The sequence below is a fragment of the Canis lupus genome, chromosome 16 (genome assembly GCF_048164855.1).
Source record: "Canis lupus baileyi chromosome 16, mCanLup2.hap1, whole genome shotgun sequence".
Taxonomy (NCBI): Eukaryota; Metazoa; Chordata; class Mammalia; order Carnivora; family Canidae; genus Canis; species Canis lupus.
The window spans coordinates 36,599-60,743 of NC_132853.1; the positions used below are offsets into that span (position 1 = coordinate 36,599).

Here is a 24,145-nt window from a genome sequence, read left to right on the forward strand (position 1 = left end):
TCTGAGAAAATAATTTATTCAATTGGAATCGGAATTTTATTATTATTTTTTAATGTTTAGGAATAACTATGAATGATATCTTGAGTTTGTTCATTTGGGATTTAAATTTAAGCAAAAAGAAATCAATATTCTCTCTAAAGTTAAACATCAACCCTTTCCCCTAAATCTTTTAAGATAGATCATTTCTTTGGTTTAGGACTTAAATGCTCAATTGTCTACTCCAGAATGGATCTCAGAAGTTGAGTCCTGGAAAGAGAGTGTCCTAACTGATGTGTGGTCTTCACTTTCTTTTACAAACTCCACGTCTTCAGGATTTTTGTTGGTTTGGTTTGGTTTTGCTAGTTGTGAGATTTTTTTTTGGCAAGGATTGAAGAGTAGGAGGCACAGTGAAATGGTAGAAAAAACATGGGCTTCATTTTATCACATAAGCCCACTGTGCTGAACATGGCGCCTGTGCAGTGGCTCTTCAAATAAATCACTTAAAAATGGGAAAAAAATTATCAAAACTGGAACACAAGCAAACTATAAATATACCTGCATATGTAGATGTTGCCTCCCAACTTCCTTGACATTGAATCGCTTAACTTTAAGTAATATGTAGGATTTCATAGCTTCTCTTAGAGAAGGGAACTCTATGTTAAGCTGTTCAGTTATGAGGACTGGGCCTCCCATTGCCATCCTCTCTGCTTGAGATATAAAATCAATCAATTAGCCATTTTATTCAATATGTCTCATTCTCAGGCTTCAGTAGTGCAGACAGGGCAGCGGAAAAGGAAGTTCCTTAATGGCAGAGTTTTTCAAAATCAATCTACTCCTTGATGTCAGTGCTCCACTTGGGGGCAGGATGGGCTGAATGGCCCTGAGAGCTAGAGTAGGTGGCAACAGGACATGTTGACGGCTTACTGTCCTGCACCCCAAGTTTGGGAAATATAACTCCTTGCAAGCCTCTTCTCCACTGCAGGGCTTTGCCTTCTCTGGCACCATCCACTTCTAGCTAAGGAACTGAAGGCACAAGTTGCAGGATCTGGCAGAGTGAATGTAACTTAGGCAAAAACAGGAAGCATCTTCCATGCAAAGACCCCTCCGCTCTGGTCATTGTGGGTCTGAGGAGGCTGGAGATGACCCGCGCTGCGTCCCGCTTGGTGCCTGGATCCATGCTGCGTTTAAGCACCAGACCCATGCCGTGTGCCCCTCAGAGGTGGCCCATAGTGATCAGTCTCCTCTTTTGCCACTCTCTGCCATTTCGTGGAAAACTCACTTTGAGTCTGTGTTTTCACTCCATGCCGAACACCCACTGGACTCCAAACCTTCATCACCATGATAACCATTGAGAATCTCCACCAATCTTCTGCACAGAAGCCAAACAGCACTTTCCAGATGGGAAAACATGGACAGCAAATGGCCTGAAGCAGACTGCTACTGAAACCATCTGAGAATTGCCCAGGTGGATTGTATTCTTATTCAGAGTTCTGCTGCGGCCAAGCAACTCGATGTTGCTTTAGATTCAGCAGACACTGAAGTCATGGGGATGACCCCCACCCCTACCATAATTATATCTTGTTGCCAAATACTTCCTTAGCACCCTTTTCTCCAATACATTATCTGGCACGTAGAGAGTGTTTCTGGCTTTTTCTTTGCCTGTGTCAATTTTGTTGTTGTCGTTGTTGTTGTTCAGTTGATAGTATTTTCCCCAAACCCAGAGTAGATAAGAAATCACTGGGAATTTACATCTGATTACCATAGGTTCATTCTCCCATACTGCAAACTTATAAAGAAGAAGAGCAAGTACTTGCTGTGTTGGTGTTTTGTTAGTATTGTTTAAAAGTTAAGTGTTACTCTTCTGAGGAAGTAGCCAGAATAATACTAGCCAGGTCTCTCAGATTCAGACCTACTGGCACAGTTTAAAGTCAGATATTATTTCTAACCAAATTATACTCTTTTGTCTGCCAAGATATCTTGACAGTCTTAATATCTGAAGGCAGGCCTATGTGATAATCCCAGCAATATTCTGGGGATAAAATTTTAGTGGGTTTGTTGAGAAGGAAATACTTGTTCAAGTGGCTTTCATCATGCCACTCAGCTTCTATGTCATTTTTCTTGTCCTGGAGGATTCCCTTGAAGCACTCCTGGGTGATGTTTAAGACCTGAATGGGTGTTCCTCCAAAAATGGCTGCGTGGTAATAAAAATCCCCCTGGCCAAATGGAATGTATGCTGCAGACTCCTTTCGCCTCTCATAGGTGAACTCGTCAGGATCGGCCTTGTACCACCAGGCCTGTAGCTGAGCTACTGACTGACCCAGGGTCTCTACTCCAAAGCTATCTTGGAAGACCTGGTCCACATCCATGCAGAAGAGGAAGTCCACCTCGTGCTGGATATGGGCCACAATGTGCTCCCCGATGGTCTTCATACGCATCATGCTAATGTCCTGCCACCTCTTCTCAGGCTCGATCTCAAACACTTTGAAGGAACGCAGAGGACCCAGCTCTACCAAGGGCATCCTGGAGACATCATCTACCATGATGTAAAATATGACTTTGTGCCCAACCATGAAATACCTATTAGCAGATATTAAGAACTCCTCCAAGTAATGCTCAATGTATCTGAAACAAAGAAGAAGGGGACAAATGTCACCGATGGAATTTGTGCAGGAGTCTACGTGCTGTTTTAATCATCTTGTCTGTGTTTGGCAGTTTAGGGGAGGAATGATTTTTCCCATCCCAGACATGTTTCCCACATTGTATAGGGTAACATTCCTGGCTGCTTTCCACCATTCATTCGCTCCACTTTGGAGAGGAGGAGTGACTTACCTGCTGATTTTGGAAGAGCGACAGGGTATTTGCAGCCCTACCCCAACTACTCTCACTCTTGGAAATGGCCACCAGCCAGCTGGAGGGAGCCTGTGCTCTCAACTGCTTGGGGCCTTGAAGTAAGCCTAGGGGTACAGGCCCTACTCCACATCTGGAAGCCTGGATACCTAATCTTTCTAATTCCGTGGTTCAATACCAGGAGGTCTAGGGTCTGCAAATAGAAGCCACATTCCCCAGGACCAGCTTTAACTATAATAAAATGATGTTCGCATCATCTACCTTACTTAGCCCTTTGTCTTATTTATCAGTTGGTTCAGAATCTGGACAGGCAGAGTGGGTGCTGGCTTCACGGAGATATAATTGACATATAGCATCATTTACGTTTAAGATGCACAGAGTGTTAATCCCTTTTATATTACAAAGTGGTTGCCACTATAGCATTAGCTAATACTTCCATGATGCCACATAACTACCATTTCTTTTTTGTGATGAGAACATTCTCCAGGGGCTCCCCGGGTGGCTCAGCAGTTTAGCGCCTGCCTTTGGCCCAGGGCATGATCCTGGAGATGCGGGATCGAGTCCCACATCAGGCTCCCTGCATGGAGCCTGCTTCTCCCTCTGCCTGTGTCTTTGCTTCTCTCTGTGTGTGTCTCTCATGAATAAATAAAATCTTTTAAAAAAATTATTTATTCTCTTAACAACTTTCAAGTATATAATACAGTATTTTAACTATAATCACCGTGATATACATTAGATCCCCAGAACTTATTCATTTTATAATTGGAAGTTTGTACCCTCTGACCAACATCAGGGGGCACTAGTTTTCCCTCAAACTATACCCAATGTTGCTACTGCCCTATTAGATGCAAGAGGGACATGACCTTTGGGTCCTTTGGGGACATATTAAGCCACTCCTGGGACCCAGAGAATGGGTGATAAGATATGGATATCCTTCTCTATTACTTACTCATCCTCTAAGCATCTCACTGATTATCCTACACACCAATCCCATTTTTCAGATGCCATCACTGTAAGACTCGTCCAAACACCAAAGCAAACAGCCTCTGATTTAACCTCAGTTTAACTATTTGTCCTTGTTTTTCAAAACAGATTTTATTTTTTAGAGCATGTTTAGGTTCACAGAGAAATTGACCTGAAAGCACAGAGTTCGTTCCCATGTACCCCCCTGCTCCCCTACCCTCCCACAGCTTTCCCCCAGTATCAATATCCAGCATTAGGGTGACACATACCTTGCTATCCATGAACCTACACTGGACTATCATTATTACCCCACAGTTTACAGTAGATTCACTCTTGGTGTTGTACATCCTATGGATTTGGACAAATGTATAGTGACATGTACCTATTGCTATGTATTATAATATTATACGGAGTATTTTCACTGCCCTAAAAATCCTGTTTTCTGCCGGTTCATCCAACCCTCCCTCCCAACCCCACCCCACTCCTGACAACCATTGATCTTTTCCCTGTCTCCATAGTTTTCCCTTTTCCAGAATGTTATGTAGTTGGAATCATACAGTATGCAGTCTTTTTAGATTGGTTTCTTTCACTAACTTAACATGTGTTTAAGGTTCCTCCATGTCTTTCCATGGCTTGATAACCCATTTCTTTTTAACACTAATAATATCCCAGTTGTTACAATGTAAGGATTATCCACTTACAGTTTATCCATTTACCTACTAAAGGACATCTTGTTTGCTTCCAAGTTTTGGCAGTTATCAATAAAGCTGCTATAAACATCTGTGTACAGATTTTTATGTAGATGTAAGTTTTCACCTCCTCTGGCTCAATACCAAGGAAGAAAGTTGCTGGATTGCATGGTAAGATTATGTTTAGCTTTGTGAGAATCTGCCAAACTGTCTTCCAAAATGGTTGTGCCATTTTGCATTCCTACCAGTAATGAATGAGAGTCCCTGGTGTTCCACATCCTCACCAGCATTTGGTATTGCCAGTGTTTTGGATTTGGGCAATTCTAATGGGTGGGTGGTGATATTTTAGCTACGTATATCTTCATTCCAAACACATTATATTGGTGTCTTCTGTACCCAAGCCATATGCCCTTGTGAAACCATGGAGATCATAGAGTGGAGATAGTAGTAGTCAGATGGCTTAACAGAACTCATGCAGACCCCAGACTCATGGTTGCTCAGTGAATGTGGATTGAATTTAATTTGCTGATGACAGCTACAGCCAATCAAGAAGTTTTGTGAGCCATAATAATTGGTACTTTGTTTCGCTTTTTGGTTACTGCTTGGATTTCCTTTCTTTACTACCAAAATAAAGTATGCTTTTAATGCTGGCCACTAGAAGCCCAAGAATTTACAGTACTGATTATTTAAATGGAAAGAAGATATCTGAGCAATATAAACAGGGACTTCAACATGGCTCTGTAGCTGGTTGTCAGGAAATTCTTAGGTGGTCTAAAACTTTAAGAAAAATCTATTGTGCTGTGAAGCTTGGGAGACAATCCTAGGGCAAGGGAGGGAGCTGCCGGAGGTTTAGCATTGTTTAGAGATTAAAATACTGTTGTTGACTTCCAGCATTGTTATTTGAAAGCCAACCAAACATCACACCTCCTAACTAAAAGTCCAAACCCATTCTTAACAAGGATTTATTGCTGCTGAGTGCACAAACAGTCCTCTCAAGCCTCAGGGTGGAGAGCATAGGGCTTTCCCCAGGATATGTGATTTACAGTTTGGTTCTGCAGAGTTGTAGCTAGACAGTGAAGACAGTGTGAAGCCATAGGCAGTATTCTGTTCTTTTAGGGAACACCAAGATCAAATCACTCTGTAACATTCATGCCATGGGATTAGGTTAGCTGAGTATTGGCTCCTGACTCAGAACAGTACAGTCTCCTGAGGAAAATGTCAACACTCCAGAGTCACACTTATCTATTAGAGATGCCACCCAGATGACTAATTAAGTCACCATACCTGATTAGTATGGTGACAAGGATGGCTTCTAGGCTCTGGGTTGGAGATCTTAGGAGAACCATCGGATCTTCATGGAGCTCTCCTTTAGGCCCTATAGCAGGTAGAGCTGAAGCTCAGATCAACCTGGGCCTTTAACACTCTTCATACAGGCCATGGGATCAACTTTCCATGTGGTTTTCAGGAAAGGAACAGAAGGAAAGGCCCATGGCTGGGGGAAGAGAGGGACTAGGAAGATCGAACTTTTGCTTTTGTCTTGGAAAAATACCCAAAAAACCCAAAACTCTCCAAAAGAGCAAAATGGGTTACATTTTAAAACTAATATCCAGCTACTAATTTCAAGTAAAAATGACTGCCTACCCAATCTCTGGAAGAGGAAGTTCTGGCTAGCTGAATCTCTGGGGGTCAAGGAAGACATGAGGAACCCATGAAGACATGGAGAACCACCACACTTGGATCACTCTAGACTGTAAATCTTTCTGTCCTTGGTCCTGGGTCTGAGAGTGAAGGAGGATGGTTGATGCACATTTGGGCCAACAACTGCTATTTTTGGAATTTCCAGAGAAAGCCATGGAGGTCAGGGAGGAGGTAGTTGTGGGTGTGCTAGAGACCCTAGGCTCTGTGGATGTAGGGACATTTTTACTTGTAACTGGGGACCTTTACCTTGAGGTGAGGAGTCCGACTCACCTACTGTTTGTTGTTTTGTTTCCAGCCCTTTTGGGGCCTCAGTAGAACAGAGATGGAAAACGTCCCATGATAGCATTCTCCTATCTAGTAATTCAAACAAGGTAGGCCCAGCTCCATAATCCCAGGGGCCCCTCACAAACATTCTTATGATGAAACAAGAAAAAGCTGAGGTCAATTTTATTAGGAACACTTACCTTCCAACAGCGAAAACTGTCAAACCTATGGTAATTTTCTGTTTGGCATAATAATTTTCTAGGATGGTACTGTTGTAAGTGCCTTCCCACACAACTGGTGCCTTCCATCTGGTCACTGTCACAACCTCTGGACGTTTCCTGGTGACAAGACATAAGGCCCCATGAGTCAGGCCAGCTTTCCTAAGGTGGGGCAGATATTGTCCAAGGGAAAACTGGGATCAGCTGTGATCTGCTGAGACAGTCCTTGAATCCTGACTTAGCCCCAGGGAGTCAGTGGGGTGGTATGACATTTGCAGGGGCAGCATCTTCTGGGTGAGGAACAGGAGGCTCTGGCCAGGTGCCTTGAGGGCTGACTTTGGGGCCCTGAGGGTATTCTTACCTGCACATCTCCATACCCTGTCCCCTTTTGCTGCTTTCCTAGTTCTCTTCTTCCTTCTGGATCCCTCCCCATACCTCTCGGCCTCTTCCTAAACAGCCAGTGGCATCTTTGAGTTTTATCCCTGTGGGTGTCATCTGAGCCTAAAGAGGCCCTAATCCTTGATTTGGGAGGATGAGAGAGTGACACTGGAGCCAAAAGAGAGAAAGCTATTTTAATGTGCCTTATAGGGCAGCCCCGGTGGCGCAGCGGTTTAGCGCCGCCTGCAGCCCAGGGCGTGATCCTGGAGACCCTGGGTGGAGTCCCACTGCACTCTCTGCATGGAGCCTGCTTCTCCCTCTGCCTGTGTCTCTGCCTCTCTCTCTCTCTCTCTGTGTGTGTGACTCTATGAATAAATAAATAAAATCTTTAAATAATAATAATAATGTGCCTTTTACCAGAAAGGGATTTCTAGGTAAAAAACTTGGTTATAGGCCAAAAAGTGCCCCAGATATAAGAGGGTTCTGGTGTTATCATTCATTTTACAAACAAGGACACAGGGGAAGGGAGAAGAAATGGGTAGGAAATATCAGAAAGGGAGACAAAACATGGAAGACTCCTAACTCTGGGAAACGAACTAGGGGTGGTGGAAGGGGAGGAGGGCGGGGGGTGGGGGTGACTGGGTGGCGGGCACTGAGGGGGGCACTTGACGGGATGAGCACTGGGTATTATTCTGTATGTTGGCAAATTGAACACCAATAAAAAATAAATTTATTATTAAAACAAACAAACAAACAAACAAACAAGGAGACAGAGTCACCCAGAAAAGCAAGGACTCCATAGAGCCCCTCAACAGCCAGGGCTAGAACATGGGGCTCTGGCACAGACCCTCCTCAGACCACGTTACCTCTTTGCTAGGAGTGCAAAGAGGCAAAGGGGAGGCATGTTTTCTGCGCTTAGAATGCCTGAAAGGGACTTGGCAAAGCCAAGACAAACACAGGAAGCAACACAAGAATGACAGCAAACTGACCAACAGCTGAGGGTAGATTTGGAAAGGCAGGCTGTATAGCAGCTGGGGCCCAATAGGAGGAGGGTGACACGAACTCAGCTCTGACCCCCATTTGCTCAGGAAGTGGCTTCACTTCCCCTGCTGGGAAGCAGAGACTGAAACACTCATTAGATTCAAACCCCAGCACAAATGGGCCTGTCCCCACTAGGCATCTGCTTGTCCTTCATCCACTGAGGGGAGAAGGCCAATGATGAAGGCAAAACAAAGGGCTAGGCATCCCCACTGGGGCCCTGCTGGCTGCATGCACATGGCCCTGGCAAGGCTGCTGGGGAGATCTGTTTGCTATAGATGGAGCCAATGAGAACTTTCCTTGGTCCTATACATCAGTGGAGGGTGCGTTTTCACAAAACTGCCTGTATCCCGTCAGCAAAGCTGGGTTTTCATAGTGAGGCTGGGCAAGGCTGGGTCAATCCCCACCTCACCTCGCCCCAGCCCTGGCCCCGGCCCCGGCCCCGGCCCCGGCCCCAGCCCCAGCCCCAGCCTCAGCCCCAACCCCAAAGTATAAAAGAACCTCACTAGACTCTCATCTTTCTGTCCATCTGTCACTAGGCTCTTCACTCTAATTCTTGAGATGACAGTCTCTCTCGCTCCAACTTGTGCCCTGCTTCTGACCTCCCCCTTCCCCCTGCAGAGCAGAATTTCCCCCAGAGATTTGGGGGGGGACACTTTGAGGCTGCTCCCCTGTCCCTCCCCATCTTGTCTAGAGTCTCAGCTCTGCCCTCACACCACACAGAGAGAAGAGCTGCTCTTGGTTTCTTTCCTTCAATCATGAAAGCACCAGTTGCCAGGCACCTTCACATACACTTCCTCATTTATTCCTGGCAACAGCCCTGCCACATATTAAGTCTCTTGCACAGTTAAGAAAATCAATGCTGAGAAAGACTTGCTAACTTGTCCACGGCCACACAGTTGGCTGCTGCTGCTGCTGCTGCTGGTAACTAACATATGCTGAGCACTTCCTGTGAGACCAGGCACTGTGCTAAAGGCATCATCCTTCAGAGGTGCTCTTTTGATTATTATTTTGTCAATGAGCAGCACAGAGAGGTTAAATAAGTTGCCCATGGTCACACAGCTAGTAAGGGGCCAAGCTGGTTCTCAGACCCAGATGGTCTGACTCTGGAGTCCATGCTCTGAGCTACCACTCTGTATTGCTTCCTTTTTTTTTTTTTTTTTTTTTAAGATTTTTTAATTTTTTATTTATTCATGAGAGACATAGAGAGAAAGGCAGAGTCACTGGCAGAGGGAGGAGAAGCAGGCTCCATGCAAGGAGCCCGATGTGGGACTCAATCCCGGGAATCCAGGATCCTGCCCTGAGCCAAAGGCAGATGCTAAACCTCTGAGCCACCCAGGCGTCCTGTCTGTATTGCTTCTTATATGGACATTGACTAGCTCTGCTGATGAAGCCGGGGTTACAATCCATATTTATCATCATTTCCACTCACCTTTGCTACCCTGACATTTTTATCAGTGCAGAATAATAATGAGCTTTTGTTTTGTTAGGTTTTAGAAGCTTATGTGATGATTTTAGTCACATAAAACCCCCTGCTCTGTTGAATGACAGGATTTCAAACCACAAACCACCACACACACACACACACACACACACACTCACACACACACTCACAGGCTCAGCTTACACATCTACAGCCCACATTTCTGAACTTAAACTCTGTCCTGTGTTGCTGCCTCATTCATTGCTATCCTTAGTTTTAGCTCAGCAAGGATCTTTTAAAGGTCTGACCCAGCGTGCTAACTAAATCTTGCAACTGTTTACCAGCTGGACATGTTGTAAGTAGGTGACATTACTTTAAAAAGAGAGAGAGAGAGAGAAGTACCTGGGTGGCTCAGTCAGTTAAGTGTCCAATTCTTGATTTTGGCTCAGGTCATGAGATCAAGCCCCATATTAAGCTCCAGCTCAAGCAGGGAGTCTGCTTGAGATTCTCTCCCTCTCTCTGACCCTCCTCCCCACACTAGCTCTCCTCACACTTTAAATAAATAAAGTCTTTTTTAAAAAACAGGAAGTGGGGGGAAGGCAGGTAGCAGGTGTGTTTATTTCATATTTATGGTGCACAGGGACTAAGTGTACTTGACTTTCGCTCTCTCATTTAATCCTAAAATCCACCTTACAAAGTGGGTGCTACCCTCATCCCCATTTCACAAAGAAAGGAGGATTAAGAGAAGAGCAGAAGGGATCTGAGTCTTCAGGCACTTGATTTATAGGAAGGGGCAGACCAGTGCACATAGTCCCTCACTGCACATTTCCTAAGCCCCTGCACTGCACACCAGACCCATTGCTGAGCACAGAGATCAGAAAAGAAGACTCGGTCCTACCCACTTAAGAATCTCACACTCCCCACAGGTGGTCAGCTGCTATACAACCATACCCCTATTCAGTCCACATCTTCTAGAAAGACACTCAGAAAAGCAGTGTCCAGTTTGGTTGCTTGGCTGGGAAGATTCCTCCAAGCAGGGGAAAAAAAAAGATTTTAAAAATTAACATTCACTTAAAAATTAAAATGTTCTATTTCCCAGCTGTTAATTATTAAATTTCATGCACAATTCCAACATGTTATTGACCCTGACCAAGAAGCCAGATGACAGCTTGAAAACGCAGGCAGTGAGAGGTGGGGGAGGAGGACAGATGAGAATCAGATCAGCTTCCGGGATGAACTTGTACATCAGAGTCTTAATCAGCAAACACCACTCCTCCTTGAAAGAAGGGAGACAGGGCAGGCCACCCATGTTTAAGAGCTAGTCTTTTTTTTTTTTTTTTTTTTTTTAATTTCTTTATTTATTTATGATAGTCACAGAGAGAGACAGAGAGAGAGAGAGAGAGGCAGAGACACAGGCAGAGGGAGAAGCAGGCTCCATGCACCAGGAGCCTGATGTGGGATTCGATCCCGGGTCTCCAGGATCGCGCCCTGAGCCACAGGCAGGCGCTAAACCGCTGCGCCACCCAGGGATCCCCCTAAGAGCTAGTCTTTACTACTGTCAATTGCCAGAGATGTCCAAAATCATAGAGATGGGGCTCTATAAAGAGGGAAATGTGCCAGGACAGACTCAGAGCTACCAAAATGCCTTTCTTCCAAGCACAGCACCCATGTGTCAGTTTGTGAGGCTTCCTACAAGGTAAAATGGGCTCCAGACACACACCTACCTAGGCTATTGGTAACTTTTTAATTTTACATATTATTAATGGGTTCCCTGTGATTCCCCAAGTGTTGGGTAGAGGAAGTATTCAAATCGAATATTTTAAGTATTAATATGATAAACTATGAATCATCACATAGGCCAAAGAGATGTGAAGTGCACACACTGTGTTATTTACCGAACTCCCTCTAAGCATCAGTACCCCAGAGCATGATCCAGCAAAGACCTGATGGCAACAGGGACAAGAGTACGGGCTGTAGGGTATAGAGAAGGACACAATGCAGGAAGAATTCTGGAGGAAGGATTAGCAGGATACATCAGTGAGACTGTGGGGTGGGTGAAGGAAAGGATGGATCTGAGAGGTATCCCAGACTCTGGCTTAAGGTTGGAAGTCAAAAGAAGTGTAGGTAGGATTGAATGTGGAAATCCATTTGGGTCATGGGAGACGTGTGCAGAGAGATGTCAAGCAGGCAGTCAGACCCAAGTCAGGGCTTAGGTGACCTTCAGGCTGAAGGTGGGAAGGTGGGTATCACTCTCACACCATGGTGTCTAAGGCCATGGAAATGGATGAGAACCTTCAGAAACTCTAATATATGATGGCTGGGCAAGCAGGAGAAGAGCTTATAAAGAACAGAGAAGGAAGAACAGACAAGTAGGAGGGAAATCCAGAGGATATACTGTCACAGAAGCTAAGAGATCTAGACTTGGAAATGTGCACACAATATGTTGTAGTATGTTGTAGGTCGTTTCCAGGAAAGGATACACTTATGTAAATGTATATATTTGCTTCAGGCAGTCGTTCATCTCATCATTTATTTATGCAGGAAATATACTTTATGCCCTGGGAAGGCTTAAATTTGGTGCCTCTTCAAACTGATATTCTTTACCTATCTGTTTGCCATTTGTTTGGAGGAGAAGCTGAGCCATGCATGGGGAGAGCAGAGAGAGTAACAGCTGGTGGCCAGGATCTGTCTCTCTCCTTTGTCTACAGTAACTCAGCCCTCACCCTGCTTTCAAAGTCCCGCTCAGCGAACATAAATGCCACAGTAAACATGCACCACCCTCCTTAGAAGGGAACTTGGTGACTATCTCTGGGTCATCTAGCCCACCTAGCCTAGTGGAGGTCTCCCCTCTCCCCAACACACACATTTAAGGGGCTTACCAAAGCAGCAATATTCTTTTGTAACAAAGCTTCCATATTCTCACATTCCCAGTAAGGCAAACTCATGGATGGCTACCCTGTTGCCCAGCTCATCAAATGACACACGTGGAGGCCCAAATTCCCATCTTTCCACACTAGTGTGATCCCTTACCCCAAAACGAAAAGAGAGCTTGCCAGAATATATTTAGTCTTTCCAGAACTCATACCCCTCCCACTGGAGCACTTGCTATTCTCTCCTGATACTCCTCTACAGCTCTTCCTCCCCCTTTCAGACTTCTCATCATTCACCAGCCCTTTAAATGCTGATATCAGATAGGATGTTGTTTTAGTCCTCTGCCTGGATGGCCCCCTCCAGGCCTACAGGTCCCATTGCCATCTGCACTCTAACGACTCCTCGCCCCACATCTCTACCACGCATCTTCCACTGAGCTCGTGGTCCCTGCTACAGACTGAATGTCTGTGCCTCTCAGAATTCTAATCCCCAGTGTGCTGATCTTTGGAGGCAGGGTCTTTGGGAAGTGCATAGTTTATGAGGGTGGAGGCCTCGTGAATGGGCTTGTGCCCTTATGAAAGCGCTCCCAGAAAGCTCCCTCGCCCCTTCCGCCATCATGAGAGGACAGAGAAGATGGCTGTCTATGGCCCAGGAAGAGGGTTCTCATCAATCGCCAAAGCTGCTGGTGTTTCAATCTTGGACTTCCCAGCCTCCCGAACTGTGAGAAATAAATTTGTTTATAGCAGCCTGAACAGACTAAGACAGGCACTCTGTGAATCTCAGTCCTGATGCCCGACAAGTACCCAAACCCACAAACGTCCCTAGTACAGCCTTTCACCTACTCCCACCCCTAGACCTGGCTATCTTCCTCCAGTCCTATCCTGGTCAACACCACCACCTACTAGGCTCTCAGGCCTCACGGTCATCTTGGACAGCTCCTGCCTTCTAACTACCCCAACCCACATTCTTTTAAGTCAGATTGACCACTCCTCCTTCCCAATTTTGATGAATACTACTTGCACATCTCCTGCCCCTATAAAACTAGGAACTTCTTGAATATGACCAAATTGGTTGATTTCCTCTATCTCCTGTGCCTAACACAACATCTAGCACAGTATTTTTGAGCATGACTCAATGAGAAATGCATTTTACATCACAACCAAATACATGCATGTATATACAGAAACAATAATTCAGCTACACAGTACTTAATCTTCCTTCTACTCCATGTGATGCCCCCTGATCTTCTTTTTGATTCCAATTTAAAAAAAAAAGAAAGCTCACTTTCCCTCATTAAGCTAGTTTCTGAACACATTAATGGACAGTGACTGGTAGTATGAAAAATACCAGTGGGCATGTCATACATAGGTATTCGATAACCATTTGTTGTACTATCACTTTATGAATGCATGTGTGGCCTCATGAGATTTTTCATCATCACTGCCAATTTTCAGATGAGTTAGCTGAATCTCAGAGAGAATTTTCTTGCTCTAGCTCTAGGTGCTGCCACTTTCCATGACACCCCATGACCAGTGAGACCCATTCCAGCTCCAGTATTTTGTGATTTGCCTGCTGCCTCTCAACAACCAGTCAGAATCACTTGTTGCTTAAGCATATGAATCAAAATATTCAGACTCTCAGTTTCTCATCTAGTCTACGGTGAAAGGCTGATATATGCTAAGACTCTATATCCCCAATCAGGAATGTTCTCAATGGCACTGTTACCAACACAGCCCCGCCACCACCAAGGGCAGCTGGGGGGACACTTTTTCTTACTGTGGGTTAAACCAGTCTGATAGCTGAAGCTCTGCGTTATTTTCTTCTCCTTGTTCATTTTCATCATCTATGTCTTCCTCTTCTTGGTAAAAGTGGGTCCTACATACAAAGGGAAAGAAAGTAAGCTGTGTGAGGCAGAGAGGCCGATCGATCTATGGCACCAGGACAGCTGGTGAATATCTCGTGAACACATGTTCATTCCCAGGTTGAGAATGTGTGCAGTGAGGGAATGTCTGGAGAAAGTTTCATGATATGATACATTTATTCATAAACACATACTTTTGGTGAAAAGGCTTAGGACTCACTTTCTTATTTTCCTTCCAAGTCAGCACAGTTAGCAATTTAGTGACCCAGAACCCTCAGGTTATTTCAGGGAGCACGGGAACTTGCTGGAATGATCCTTCTATGAACATGTTAGCTGTGATCATCTTTCCCACAGCCCAAACTTCAGCCCAAGCCCCACTTACCCTCAAGTAAAATGGAAAAGTGACACCAAACAAAATCCCCAAACTTAAATATCCTAGTCCCAACCATGAAATAAGATTCTTAATATGACTTCAGTAGGAAGTCACGAGTGACCAAGAAGAATGACTATTAAATCATTTTATTTGGACTATCTATAAGCGCTGGGTAGATGAACAAATGTAGAGGGTCATCCTATTGCCTTACCCATTGTTAAACCAGTTCGGAAACCACCAGCCCTTCTGAATTCTGCTTTCACCAACCTCTGGGTTTCTAAGAAATGAAAAAGATGACATATTTGGAAAATGAGACAGTCCTAAACTGGGGGAGGAGGAGAGAGAGGAAGGGTTTCTAAACCCTTTTATTTTTAAAGATTTTATTTATTTATTCATGAGAAAGAGAGACAGAGAGAGAGACAGAGACAAAGGCAGAGGGAGAAGCAGAGGGAGAAGCAGGCTCCATGCAGGGAGCCTGATGTGGGACCCGATTCCGGGACTCCAGGATCAGACCCTGGGCTGAAGGCAGCACTAAACCGCTGAGCCACCCAGGATGCCCTCTAAACTCTTTTTATGGCAGAAAATCACTTACATTTCTTTAAACAAAAAATGCCAGTTCATAAAACAGACAGAAGTGAAACTACTCTATACTGGGTCATGTATAGATGTTGAATTACTATATCACACACCTGAGACTAATATAACACTGTATGTTAACTAGTTGGAATTAAAATAAAACTTAAAGGGACGCCTGGGTGGCTCAACTGGTGAGCGTCTGCCTTTGGCTCAGGGCATGATCCCAGAGTCCCAGGATCGAGTCCCACATAGGACTCCCTACAGGAACCCTGCTTCTCCCTCTGCCTGTGTCTTTGCCTCTCTCTCTCTCTATGTGTGTGTCTCTCATGAATAAATAAATAAAATCTTAAAAAAAAAAACTTAAAAAAAAAAGTGAAGCTGCTCTAGCAAAATGAGGGAAGATGGACCTACCCTTGCCCTGACCTCTCCTCCCTTGGGCATTCCCGCGGCACTCAACTCATCCAGGGGGCCCTGGCAGGGAGAGAGGAGAGAAGAGGAATGACAAGGTGGGGAGTGCTGATACATAAGCCTGAGTCATGGATATGCCACTTACTGGTAGTATGACCATGATGGGACCTTTTCCCTCTCTGAATCTTGGTTTTCTCCTCTGAAAAGTCAGATATATAATAAGGACGGTGACAACCAGAATGATAATAAACTACCATGAAGGTGGCTTTGAAAAGTAAATGAAATAGCATACATCAAAGAGCTTTATAAAAGCTGAAAATTACTGTTAACAAGCTGTACTTTTAATTAAAAAACAACAACAACAACCAGTGTATATTTACAAGAATGATCTCCTTTGCTAAACTAGAGTTCAGGGTTCACGTTGTATATAGGTCAGCAGGGACAGCCTCAGGAAATCTGGGGGTCTCTGAACCAGAAACTCAGGAAACTCATCAGAAGCCACCCTTGCCACCCACACGTGGAAATTTCCATACTCTCTCATTGTGAGAATCTCTCCAAAGTGGGGGCTTTCTGGAGGAGGGAAAAGAGGGGAAAACCAGGGGGTGCACTGGCCTCTGGCTGGACAAATAAGGTGGTGAGGCATGAACAGGCATAATGTGAAGAAATGGGTTTTAAAGCCCATCTACTTTCAGAAGGTGTTTCAGATGGTTGATGACTTAGGTGTGGTTACCATACCCAGGGAGACCACATAAGACTTAAATAAACAAAAGGGAAGAGAAAGAGAAATATTTCTTCAGTCACTCGGGTAGATGTTTTCATATGATCTTAGTCATCCCAGCTACTCACAAGAATAAAGGTTTTACCTTTACGTTCATTTTATAGCTGAGAACTTGGCCAAGCTAGGATTTAACACCAGGGAATAAATTACATCAGAAATGAAGGCTGAGGAAGTACAAGCTTTTAAGCCCAAGATTTTGCTTTGAGCTTCCTGGCAACCAAGTCAAAGATAGAAAAAATGAAGGCTTACATAGTTTTCACTGCCTTTGATAATAATAATAATAATTAAAAAATATTAATTCATCGGGAGACCTTGACTTTTTTCCTGATCCTTTGTCTCAAAGGAATTTCTTGCAAGTGTCTTTATATAACATATACTGTGCAACATAACAGATTATTTATCCTGATTCTTTTCATCAGTAGGACAGAATGTTCTCCAAATGATACCACTTAAAGAAACCCTTGATGAGAAGTGAGGGCAAAATAGAAGTCCTAGTTCTATAAAGGCCAGTCAAGGGAATGGGAGGTGGGTAGTTCAGGCGCCTCCCTGGGAAAGTACTCTTTCCCCCCCACCCTTGACCAGGGCTCCACCACCCGCTACCATGCTAAAAATAGACTGTAGGGGGTGCCAGAGTGGACACTGAAGAATCCCATAGACCTCCAGAATTCAAAGCACTTACTTTGAGTGATATATCCACAAGAAAGATCCTTCTGGGCTGGAAGCAAATGAGAAATAAAAACGTATGTTACTTGTAATTCCCGAGGAAAGTTATTTTGCAACCATTATCATTGAAGCCCTGGGCTGAGCTGAGAACCTGTGTTTTGACTACTCTTTCTTTTTTTTTTTTTTAAAGATTTTATTTATTTATTCATGAGAGACACACAGAGAGAGAAGCAGAGGGAAAAGCAGGCTCCATGCAGGGAGCCCAATGTGGGACTCGATCCCGGCACTTCAGGATCACGCAATGAGCCGAAGGCAGATGCTTAACCACTACTGAGCCACCCAGGCATCCTGACTACTCCTAGGTTTCTACTTCCCTTTTGAGATAAAGCCCATGGTATCAAGGGACTAGAAATTTTATTAGTCACTTCAGGATTATTCAGAACAAGAGGTGGGAAAGAGGTCACTGGAGAATCTCAAACCTTAATTTAAAAAAAAAAAAAAAAGACAACTGCTGTCCATTGTCCCATTGTCTACGGGTGGCTTCACCAAGGATAGAACTGCATAGACAGGTTCCTTCCTGCCATCTAATCAGGAACATCCCAGTGACCCTGCACCAAGGAGTTATCTTCCATAGAAAACAAAGCAATGACTGTAGAACCTTCTATAGCAGTCTCAGAGGGCTTTTTCTTTTTATTTTTTTTTTAAGATTTTATTTATTTATTCATGCGAGCCACAGAGAGAGAGAGACAGAGACATAGGCAGAGGGAGAAGCAGGCTCCCTGTGGGGAAACTGATGTGGGACTCGATCCCAGGGCATGATCCTGGGGATCATGCCCTGAGCTGAAAGCAGATGCTCAACCACTGAGCCACCCAGGTGCCCCCTCAGGGGGCATTTCTTAAGCTAATGAAGACAGTGAGATGGTCTGTAGGCACCTAGAAGGCTGGGCCAATGAATATATGACTCCTTCAGTGAGCCATCTGTACTCATTCAGTTGGCACTTGCTGAGCACGATTACATCCCGAGTGCCAGAAGCACAGTGTTTGCTAAGACAGACACAGGTCCTATGGCTATATGTCCTTGTCGTACACTCAGTCTAGCAGGGAAGGCAGATCCTATGCCCATAATCACACAGCTACATGACCTCAAACTCCAAGAAGGGCTACTTAAAGGAAAAAAGGCATAATATTATGAATATTCATAATAGCGAATACTTGGTCAGGCACTATTCTAAGCAACTGACATATATTACCTCATGACAATCCATGAAGTAGGTTCTCCTCTTCTTCATCCTACAGAGGTAGAAACTGAGGCACAGAATCATTAGGTGACTTCCCAAGGTCATACTGCTAACAAGGAGTAGAGCCAGGATTTGAGCCTGGAGAATCTGATTACAAAAGGCATAAGGGGGAGGGGAATGAGGAGGCCATCCTTCAGGTGGCCACCTGGCACTTGGGGCACCAGTTTCTAAATTCAGCTTTGCTTCTTTGTCACCTCTCTCTCTCTAACCTCTCCTTCCTCTTCTCACCCTCCTCTTTCAGAATCCTTCAACATCTCAACAGCACAATGACATCCACCCTATAGTATATGACATTTCACACATATTCATCCTTCAAGACACAGCTCAAATGCCATCTCTTCTGCGCCTTTCTTGATACAATTCTAGTATAGTGCCTGGCACGTAGTAGGTGCTCAATAAACAGTTGTAAATAAACAAAAAAAAAAATAGATCCCCCTCCAAGCCAAATACAATCTTAGCCTCCTTAACTCTGATGGTTCCTTTTCTCTATCTAGATATTCTTGCTCTACCTCTGGCACTGGTTATTTATATGCATGTCTTCCTGCTCCATCTAGATCATAACCCCTTGAGGATAGGAGATCTACTTGGGTCACACTGTATCCCTAACCAGTTGATTGATGTGTTCCCTTTAGTTATCTTAAAATCCCTTCTCACTCAGGGCTGTCCACCTGTCTCAGGTTAGTGCCCTCAGCTCACCTCAAGCTACCACAGGGCAATTCACGAGGTGGCAAAGGATCTGCTGCCTCTTACGCCTCTTGCAGACATTCAATAGATTCCTCACCTTGAAGAATGATGTGCCCAGTCTTGGTGCGAAACCAGAGAAAGCCAGAACCTGCTCCAGTTACTGTTCAGAGTGCCCAGCACTGCAAAATAACCCTCTTTTATGGGAACTCAGTGCCAAAATGCACATTTGGGACTTTGGCTCCCATATTTTAATTTTGCGAACCACCCAAAATATGAACGTACAGCTCTGGCTAGGATTCAAATCACCAAGCTTAAACAATCAACCATTCAGAGCTTGCATGTTATCTGCACAAGCATCTCAACTCAGGGCAGGGACCCCAAGGAGTGCCTGTGCTTCTGCTGGGAATCTTCCAACTGCTAGATCCTTCTTTCTATTTGTCAAAAGCCCCTGTCCTACTCTGTCCTCAAGCAGATGATGATGATGATGACGACAGCAGTTAGCATCTACTGAGTGCTTATTAAGTTCTAGGCATTGCCCTAAATATTTTATATAAAGTAACTTATTGGGGCACCTGGGTGGTTCAGTCCTTGAGTGTCTGCCTTCAGCTCAGGTCGTGATTCTGAGGTCCTGGGATCAAGTACCACATCGGGTTCCCCACAGGGAGCCTGATTCTCCCTCTGCCTATGTCTCTGCCTCTGTGTGTCTCTCATGAATAAATATTTTTTTAAAAAAGTAAAATAAAATAACTTATTTAATCCTCCCCACAACGTACCTATGAAACAGGTACTATTATCACTCATTTTTAAAGACCAGAAAACTGAGGAACAGAATCACTGAAAAACTTGCCCAAGGTCACAGAGAAGGTAACTGGTGGCACAGGAGCAGTTCCAGACAGCCTAGCTCCAGACTTTCCTCTGCCCTTGAGTACCCAAGTAATCCCAGACTCCCTACACCCAACTCTGAATCCTCTTCTCTTAAGACTAAGTACCCCTAGTTTCTTCAATTCAAAAGCTCTGGTTTGTAGACCCCTTGAACCTGACCACTCTATAGCTTGTCTTGATTTTGTTAAAACAAGTTGTTCAGGATGAAAACAATAACCGGGATGCCTGAGTGGCTCAGTGGTTTAGCGCCTGCTTTTGGCCCAGAGTGTGATCCTGGAGTCTTGGGATCAAGTCCCACATCGGGCTCCCTGCATGGAGCCTGCTTCTCCCTCTGCCTGTGTCTTTACCTCTCTCTCTCTATGTCTCTCATGAATAAATAAATAATTAATTAAACAAACAAAAAAAAGAAAACAGAATAACCCTCCAGAACCAGTTAGATCTACACTGCATTCCTGGGAATAATAGCTCCCATATTCTGGGGTGTCCTCCTCCTACTGATGTACTTAAAGGTACAGGACCTTTTTTTAGGAGCCAAGATGGTCCTGCTGGCTCATCAAATCTTAGAATTTGGGATCCCTGGGTGGCGCAGCGGTTTAGCGCCTGCCTTTGGCCCAGGGCGCGGTCCTGGAGACCCGGGATCGAGTCCCACGTCGGGCTCCCGGTGCATGGAGCCTGCTTCTCCCTCTGCCTGTGTCTCTGCCTCTGTGTGTGTGTGTGTGTGTGACTATCATAAATTAAAAAACAAACAAACAAACAAACAAAACTTAGAATTTAAGAATTGGAAGAATTCAAATGTTAATCCAGGTGATCGTCTTTAACTTAGGAGCTACTAAAGCATTCTGCCATGAAAACAGTACTGGTGCCAAGACAGCTCTCCCTGCCCAGAGTTGCATCATGGACTTTCTAGATCAAGGCGGAGCTGTACCAGTGCCTCTTAAGTCAAAGGGATCATGCATTTTTGTAGCTGTTTGCAGAGACTTCTTTCTGTCAGGAGTCTCTCTGGCTGGAATCTCTGAGATGCTGCATTTTTCAAAAGCACAGAAGCATATATAGTTGGAGTGAATCCACTGATGAATTTGAAAACCCAGAAATGTTTAATTCATTTTGCTTTCCAGAGTTAAAACAAAACAAACACCCAAGCATTGCAGCCAGGCACAGATGAATCACCAGCAACTCAGAGTGTATTTTACAGCAAAAGTCAGTAACTTTGAGTTGTTCCTTTAAACCCTGAAAATAGGGATCCCTGGGTGGCGCAGCAGTTTAGCGCCTGCCTTTGGCCCAGGGTGCGATCCTGGAGACCCGGAATCGAATCCCACATCGGGCTCCCAGTGCATGGGGCCTGCTTCTCCCTCTGCCTGTGTCTCTGCCTGTGTCTCTGCCTCTCTCTCTCTCTCTCTCTCTCTCTCTCTCTCTCTCTGTGACTATCATAAATAAATAAAATAAAATAAAATAAAATAAAATAAACCCTGAAAATATCTGAGAATTGCAAAATTCAGGGTGGATTTCTCGTGGAATTCCTGTCTGAAATTTCTTAAGGTAATTTTCACAGCTCATCACACAAATCATGTTAAGTCACATTTTGGGTTTAATATGGTCTCACGGTTTCTAAATAGAACTCACCCAGATCGGCAAAGGTACAAAAATCATGACATGAGGACATAGCAGGAAGGAAGATAACTTAGCCAGAAGGTACTTGGAGAGCTAATGGTTTTAAATAGTCTAAGGCTCAGGGATACATACAGGAAGGGTGGAATCTCTTCTTCATTGATTCAGTTAATCTCAGTTTTAACTTCAACCTAGTGACTTGGCTGATAGTAAGAGATTTCGAGTCAAAGGTGGATACAGCATTCCCCACTTACCTGTTGATATATTCCCAAAACACAACAATTACAGTTGAGACAACCAGCATTGACAGAATCACTTTTCCTTTGACATTCATTATTTTCTCCTGGGGAAACAAAAAAGGAGAATGGGAAAAATAGATTAAATAAATGCAAAGTGAGATACAGTTTTAAAGCAAGGCTTCCACCCTCGAAGGGGAAAAGTTCGTAAATATTTAACCAGAGTTATGGAATGTGTTCTACCTTCAACTGAGCAGGCGTGCAGTGGCAAATTTGGCTAACTTAATGAATTGACAGTTCCCCCAATTGGGGAAGGATGCTAGAGGCCACTTTGGGGCTCAGAGGAGTAGTGTAGTGACCGACCATGGGACCGGTTGTGGACTTGGGTGGGTGAGGGAGTAGCTACAAATAGTTCTTATGGGCTCCAGATGCCTCCTGACTCAAGATTGTGGGAAGACATCCCTTCCCTAGCTCTGCTGCCTTTAATATACTGACCACATGCCCCCTCCTCAGTAGGGAAGACAACCCTAGTCCCTTAAAGTCTAGGCTGACTTCTAGCTTTTCCCCACCACACCCACAGGCAATCAATCAATCAGTCAATCCATCGGTACACAGTAAGTACCCTAAATAGGTTTTGATTGCTGCATGAATTTGTGGTTGAAGAGGAACAAGGTGCTGGGTGGTAAATAATAGGTTAAGAAGTACTTTAATTCGGGTGGTCAGGGAAGGCCTCTCAATGAGGGGGTGACCAAAGCTTCCCAAGGGATAAAGACAGGATGCAAAAGGAGGAGAAGTACCAGGGATGCCTGGATGGCTCAGTGGTTGAGTGTCTGCCTTTGGCTCAGGTCACGATTCTGGGATCCTGGATGAGAAGTACCAGAGAAAAGTCCTACATTTGGGAGCAAACATATCTAGATTGGGACTGTGGCCACCTCTCATAATACTGAGACGTCTTCACTCCCAGAGAAGTGTGGATGTGAGCACCAGCTCTGATGCACAGAGCTGGGAACCCTAAACTCAGGGCAGATCCTCGGGTCCTCATGCATAGCTCCAAAAACCTCTGAGAACCAATAGTCTTTTAATAGTTCCATTGGCATCAAGGCTTTAATTGATAAGCTATTTATAATCTTTATCCCACTTAAGGAGGCTGTTTAAATGTTTCTTTGCAGAAACACTGATGTATTTTATTAAATGGCACCGCTGCACTGGGGCATTGCACAATACATGATATATTATCCACACCCAAAAAACTCTGAATTCCAACACACCTGGCCCTGGGGCTTCAGAAAAAGGACTGTGGATCTCTAATTGAATTGGTTTCCTCATCTTTAAAATGGGGATGAAAATAATTATATGAGACGAGGTCCACAAAATGCTTCACATTGTGCCTGGTGCTGTAAAAATGTTCCTCCAAAAATGCTAGTTCTTATTACCAGTGTCCATAACATGGGCTGTTGGGAGGCTCCAATGAGATAGCTCTGTGCCGGGTAGTTAGCAAGAGCCCAAGACACATTTGAAGGAAAGAACTAAGAATGTGTTGTTAAACAATGAAGTGCAAATGAATGCAAATCAGGGACTCTAAAGGTTTATCTTTAAAGGTCTGTTCTGTGTCAAAGCCTGATTAAGAGCTCCTCAGAGGACACCTGGGTGGCTCAGTAAGTTAAGCATCTTCCTTTTGGCTCAAATCACGATCCCAGAATCCACTGGATCGAGTCCTGCATCAAGCTCTCCAGCCCCTCACCCTGTTCATGCTCTCCACCCTCCCCACCCCTCACTCTCTCAAAGAAGTAAGTAAAATCTTCAAAAAAAAAAAAGGCTCCTCAGAAGATGCAAGTGGAGCTTCCGTGATCAAGCCCAAACCCAAGACCCTGATACAACACCCTGTGTGTGTGCAGAGGAGGTGAAAATACTGCCATAAGCATCCAGGGCTTTACCAGCCCCACCTGCTGAGGCTCCAATGCCAATTGTTTACCAGTAGAAAAAACACAAAATGTTAAACAACCAAATTCTCAGGGTGGAGAACACTGACACACCAGGCAGAGCCCAAATCAGACCCACCTCCCAATCCCCTTTCCAAATAGGTTTATAGTTTTTGAATTCCAGGAACTCAGGGGATCCCTGGGTGGCTTGGCCATTTGGCGCCTGCCTTCGGCCCAGGGAGTAATCCTGGAGTCCCGGCATCAAGTCCCGGGATCAAGTCCCACGTTGGTCTCCCTGCATGGAGCCTGCTTCTCCCTCTGCCTGTGTCTCTGCCTCTCTCTCTCTCTCTCTCTCTCTCTCTCTCTCTGTGTGTGTGTGTGTGTGTGTGTGTCTCTCATGAATAAATAAATAAAATCTTAAAAAAAAAAAATTCCAGGAACTCCCATCAGAGGCAACTCTGGAAGCCCACTGCTTTCTGGATTTCACAGATCAC

At 44.6% G+C, this 24,145-nt stretch overlaps 1 protein-coding gene across 22 annotated transcripts in view; it reads right to left on the reverse strand.

Annotated features, from left to right (window-relative positions):
- The window catches only part of GGTA1 (glycoprotein alpha-galactosyltransferase 1 (inactive)), a 57,371-nt gene continuing 33,226 nt past the window's right edge, over positions 1–24,145 (reverse strand). For 9 of the 22 annotated variants that reach the window (XM_072777744.1, XM_072777748.1, XM_072777763.1 and 6 more), the window contains 7 exons: positions 21,751–21,839; positions 17,044–17,079; positions 15,732–15,785; positions 14,814–14,879; positions 14,145–14,243; positions 6,641–6,778; positions 1–2,601 (listed from right to left, as the gene is read on the reverse strand). In XM_072777744.1, coding sequence (XP_072633845.1) covers positions 1,908–2,601; positions 6,641–6,778; positions 14,145–14,243; positions 14,814–14,879; positions 15,732–15,785; positions 17,044–17,079; positions 21,751–21,830 — 1,167 coding nt within the window. In that variant the 5' untranslated portion in view covers positions 21,831–21,839 and the 3' untranslated portion in view covers positions 1–1,907. Of the gene's footprint in view, positions 2,602–6,640; positions 6,779–14,144; positions 14,244–14,813; positions 14,880–15,731; positions 15,786–17,043; positions 17,080–18,277; positions 18,333–21,750; positions 21,840–24,145 lie in introns of all 22 variants that reach the window. The other 13 variants (XM_072777751.1, XM_072777760.1, XM_072777753.1 and 10 more) reach the window with 4 other exon arrangements.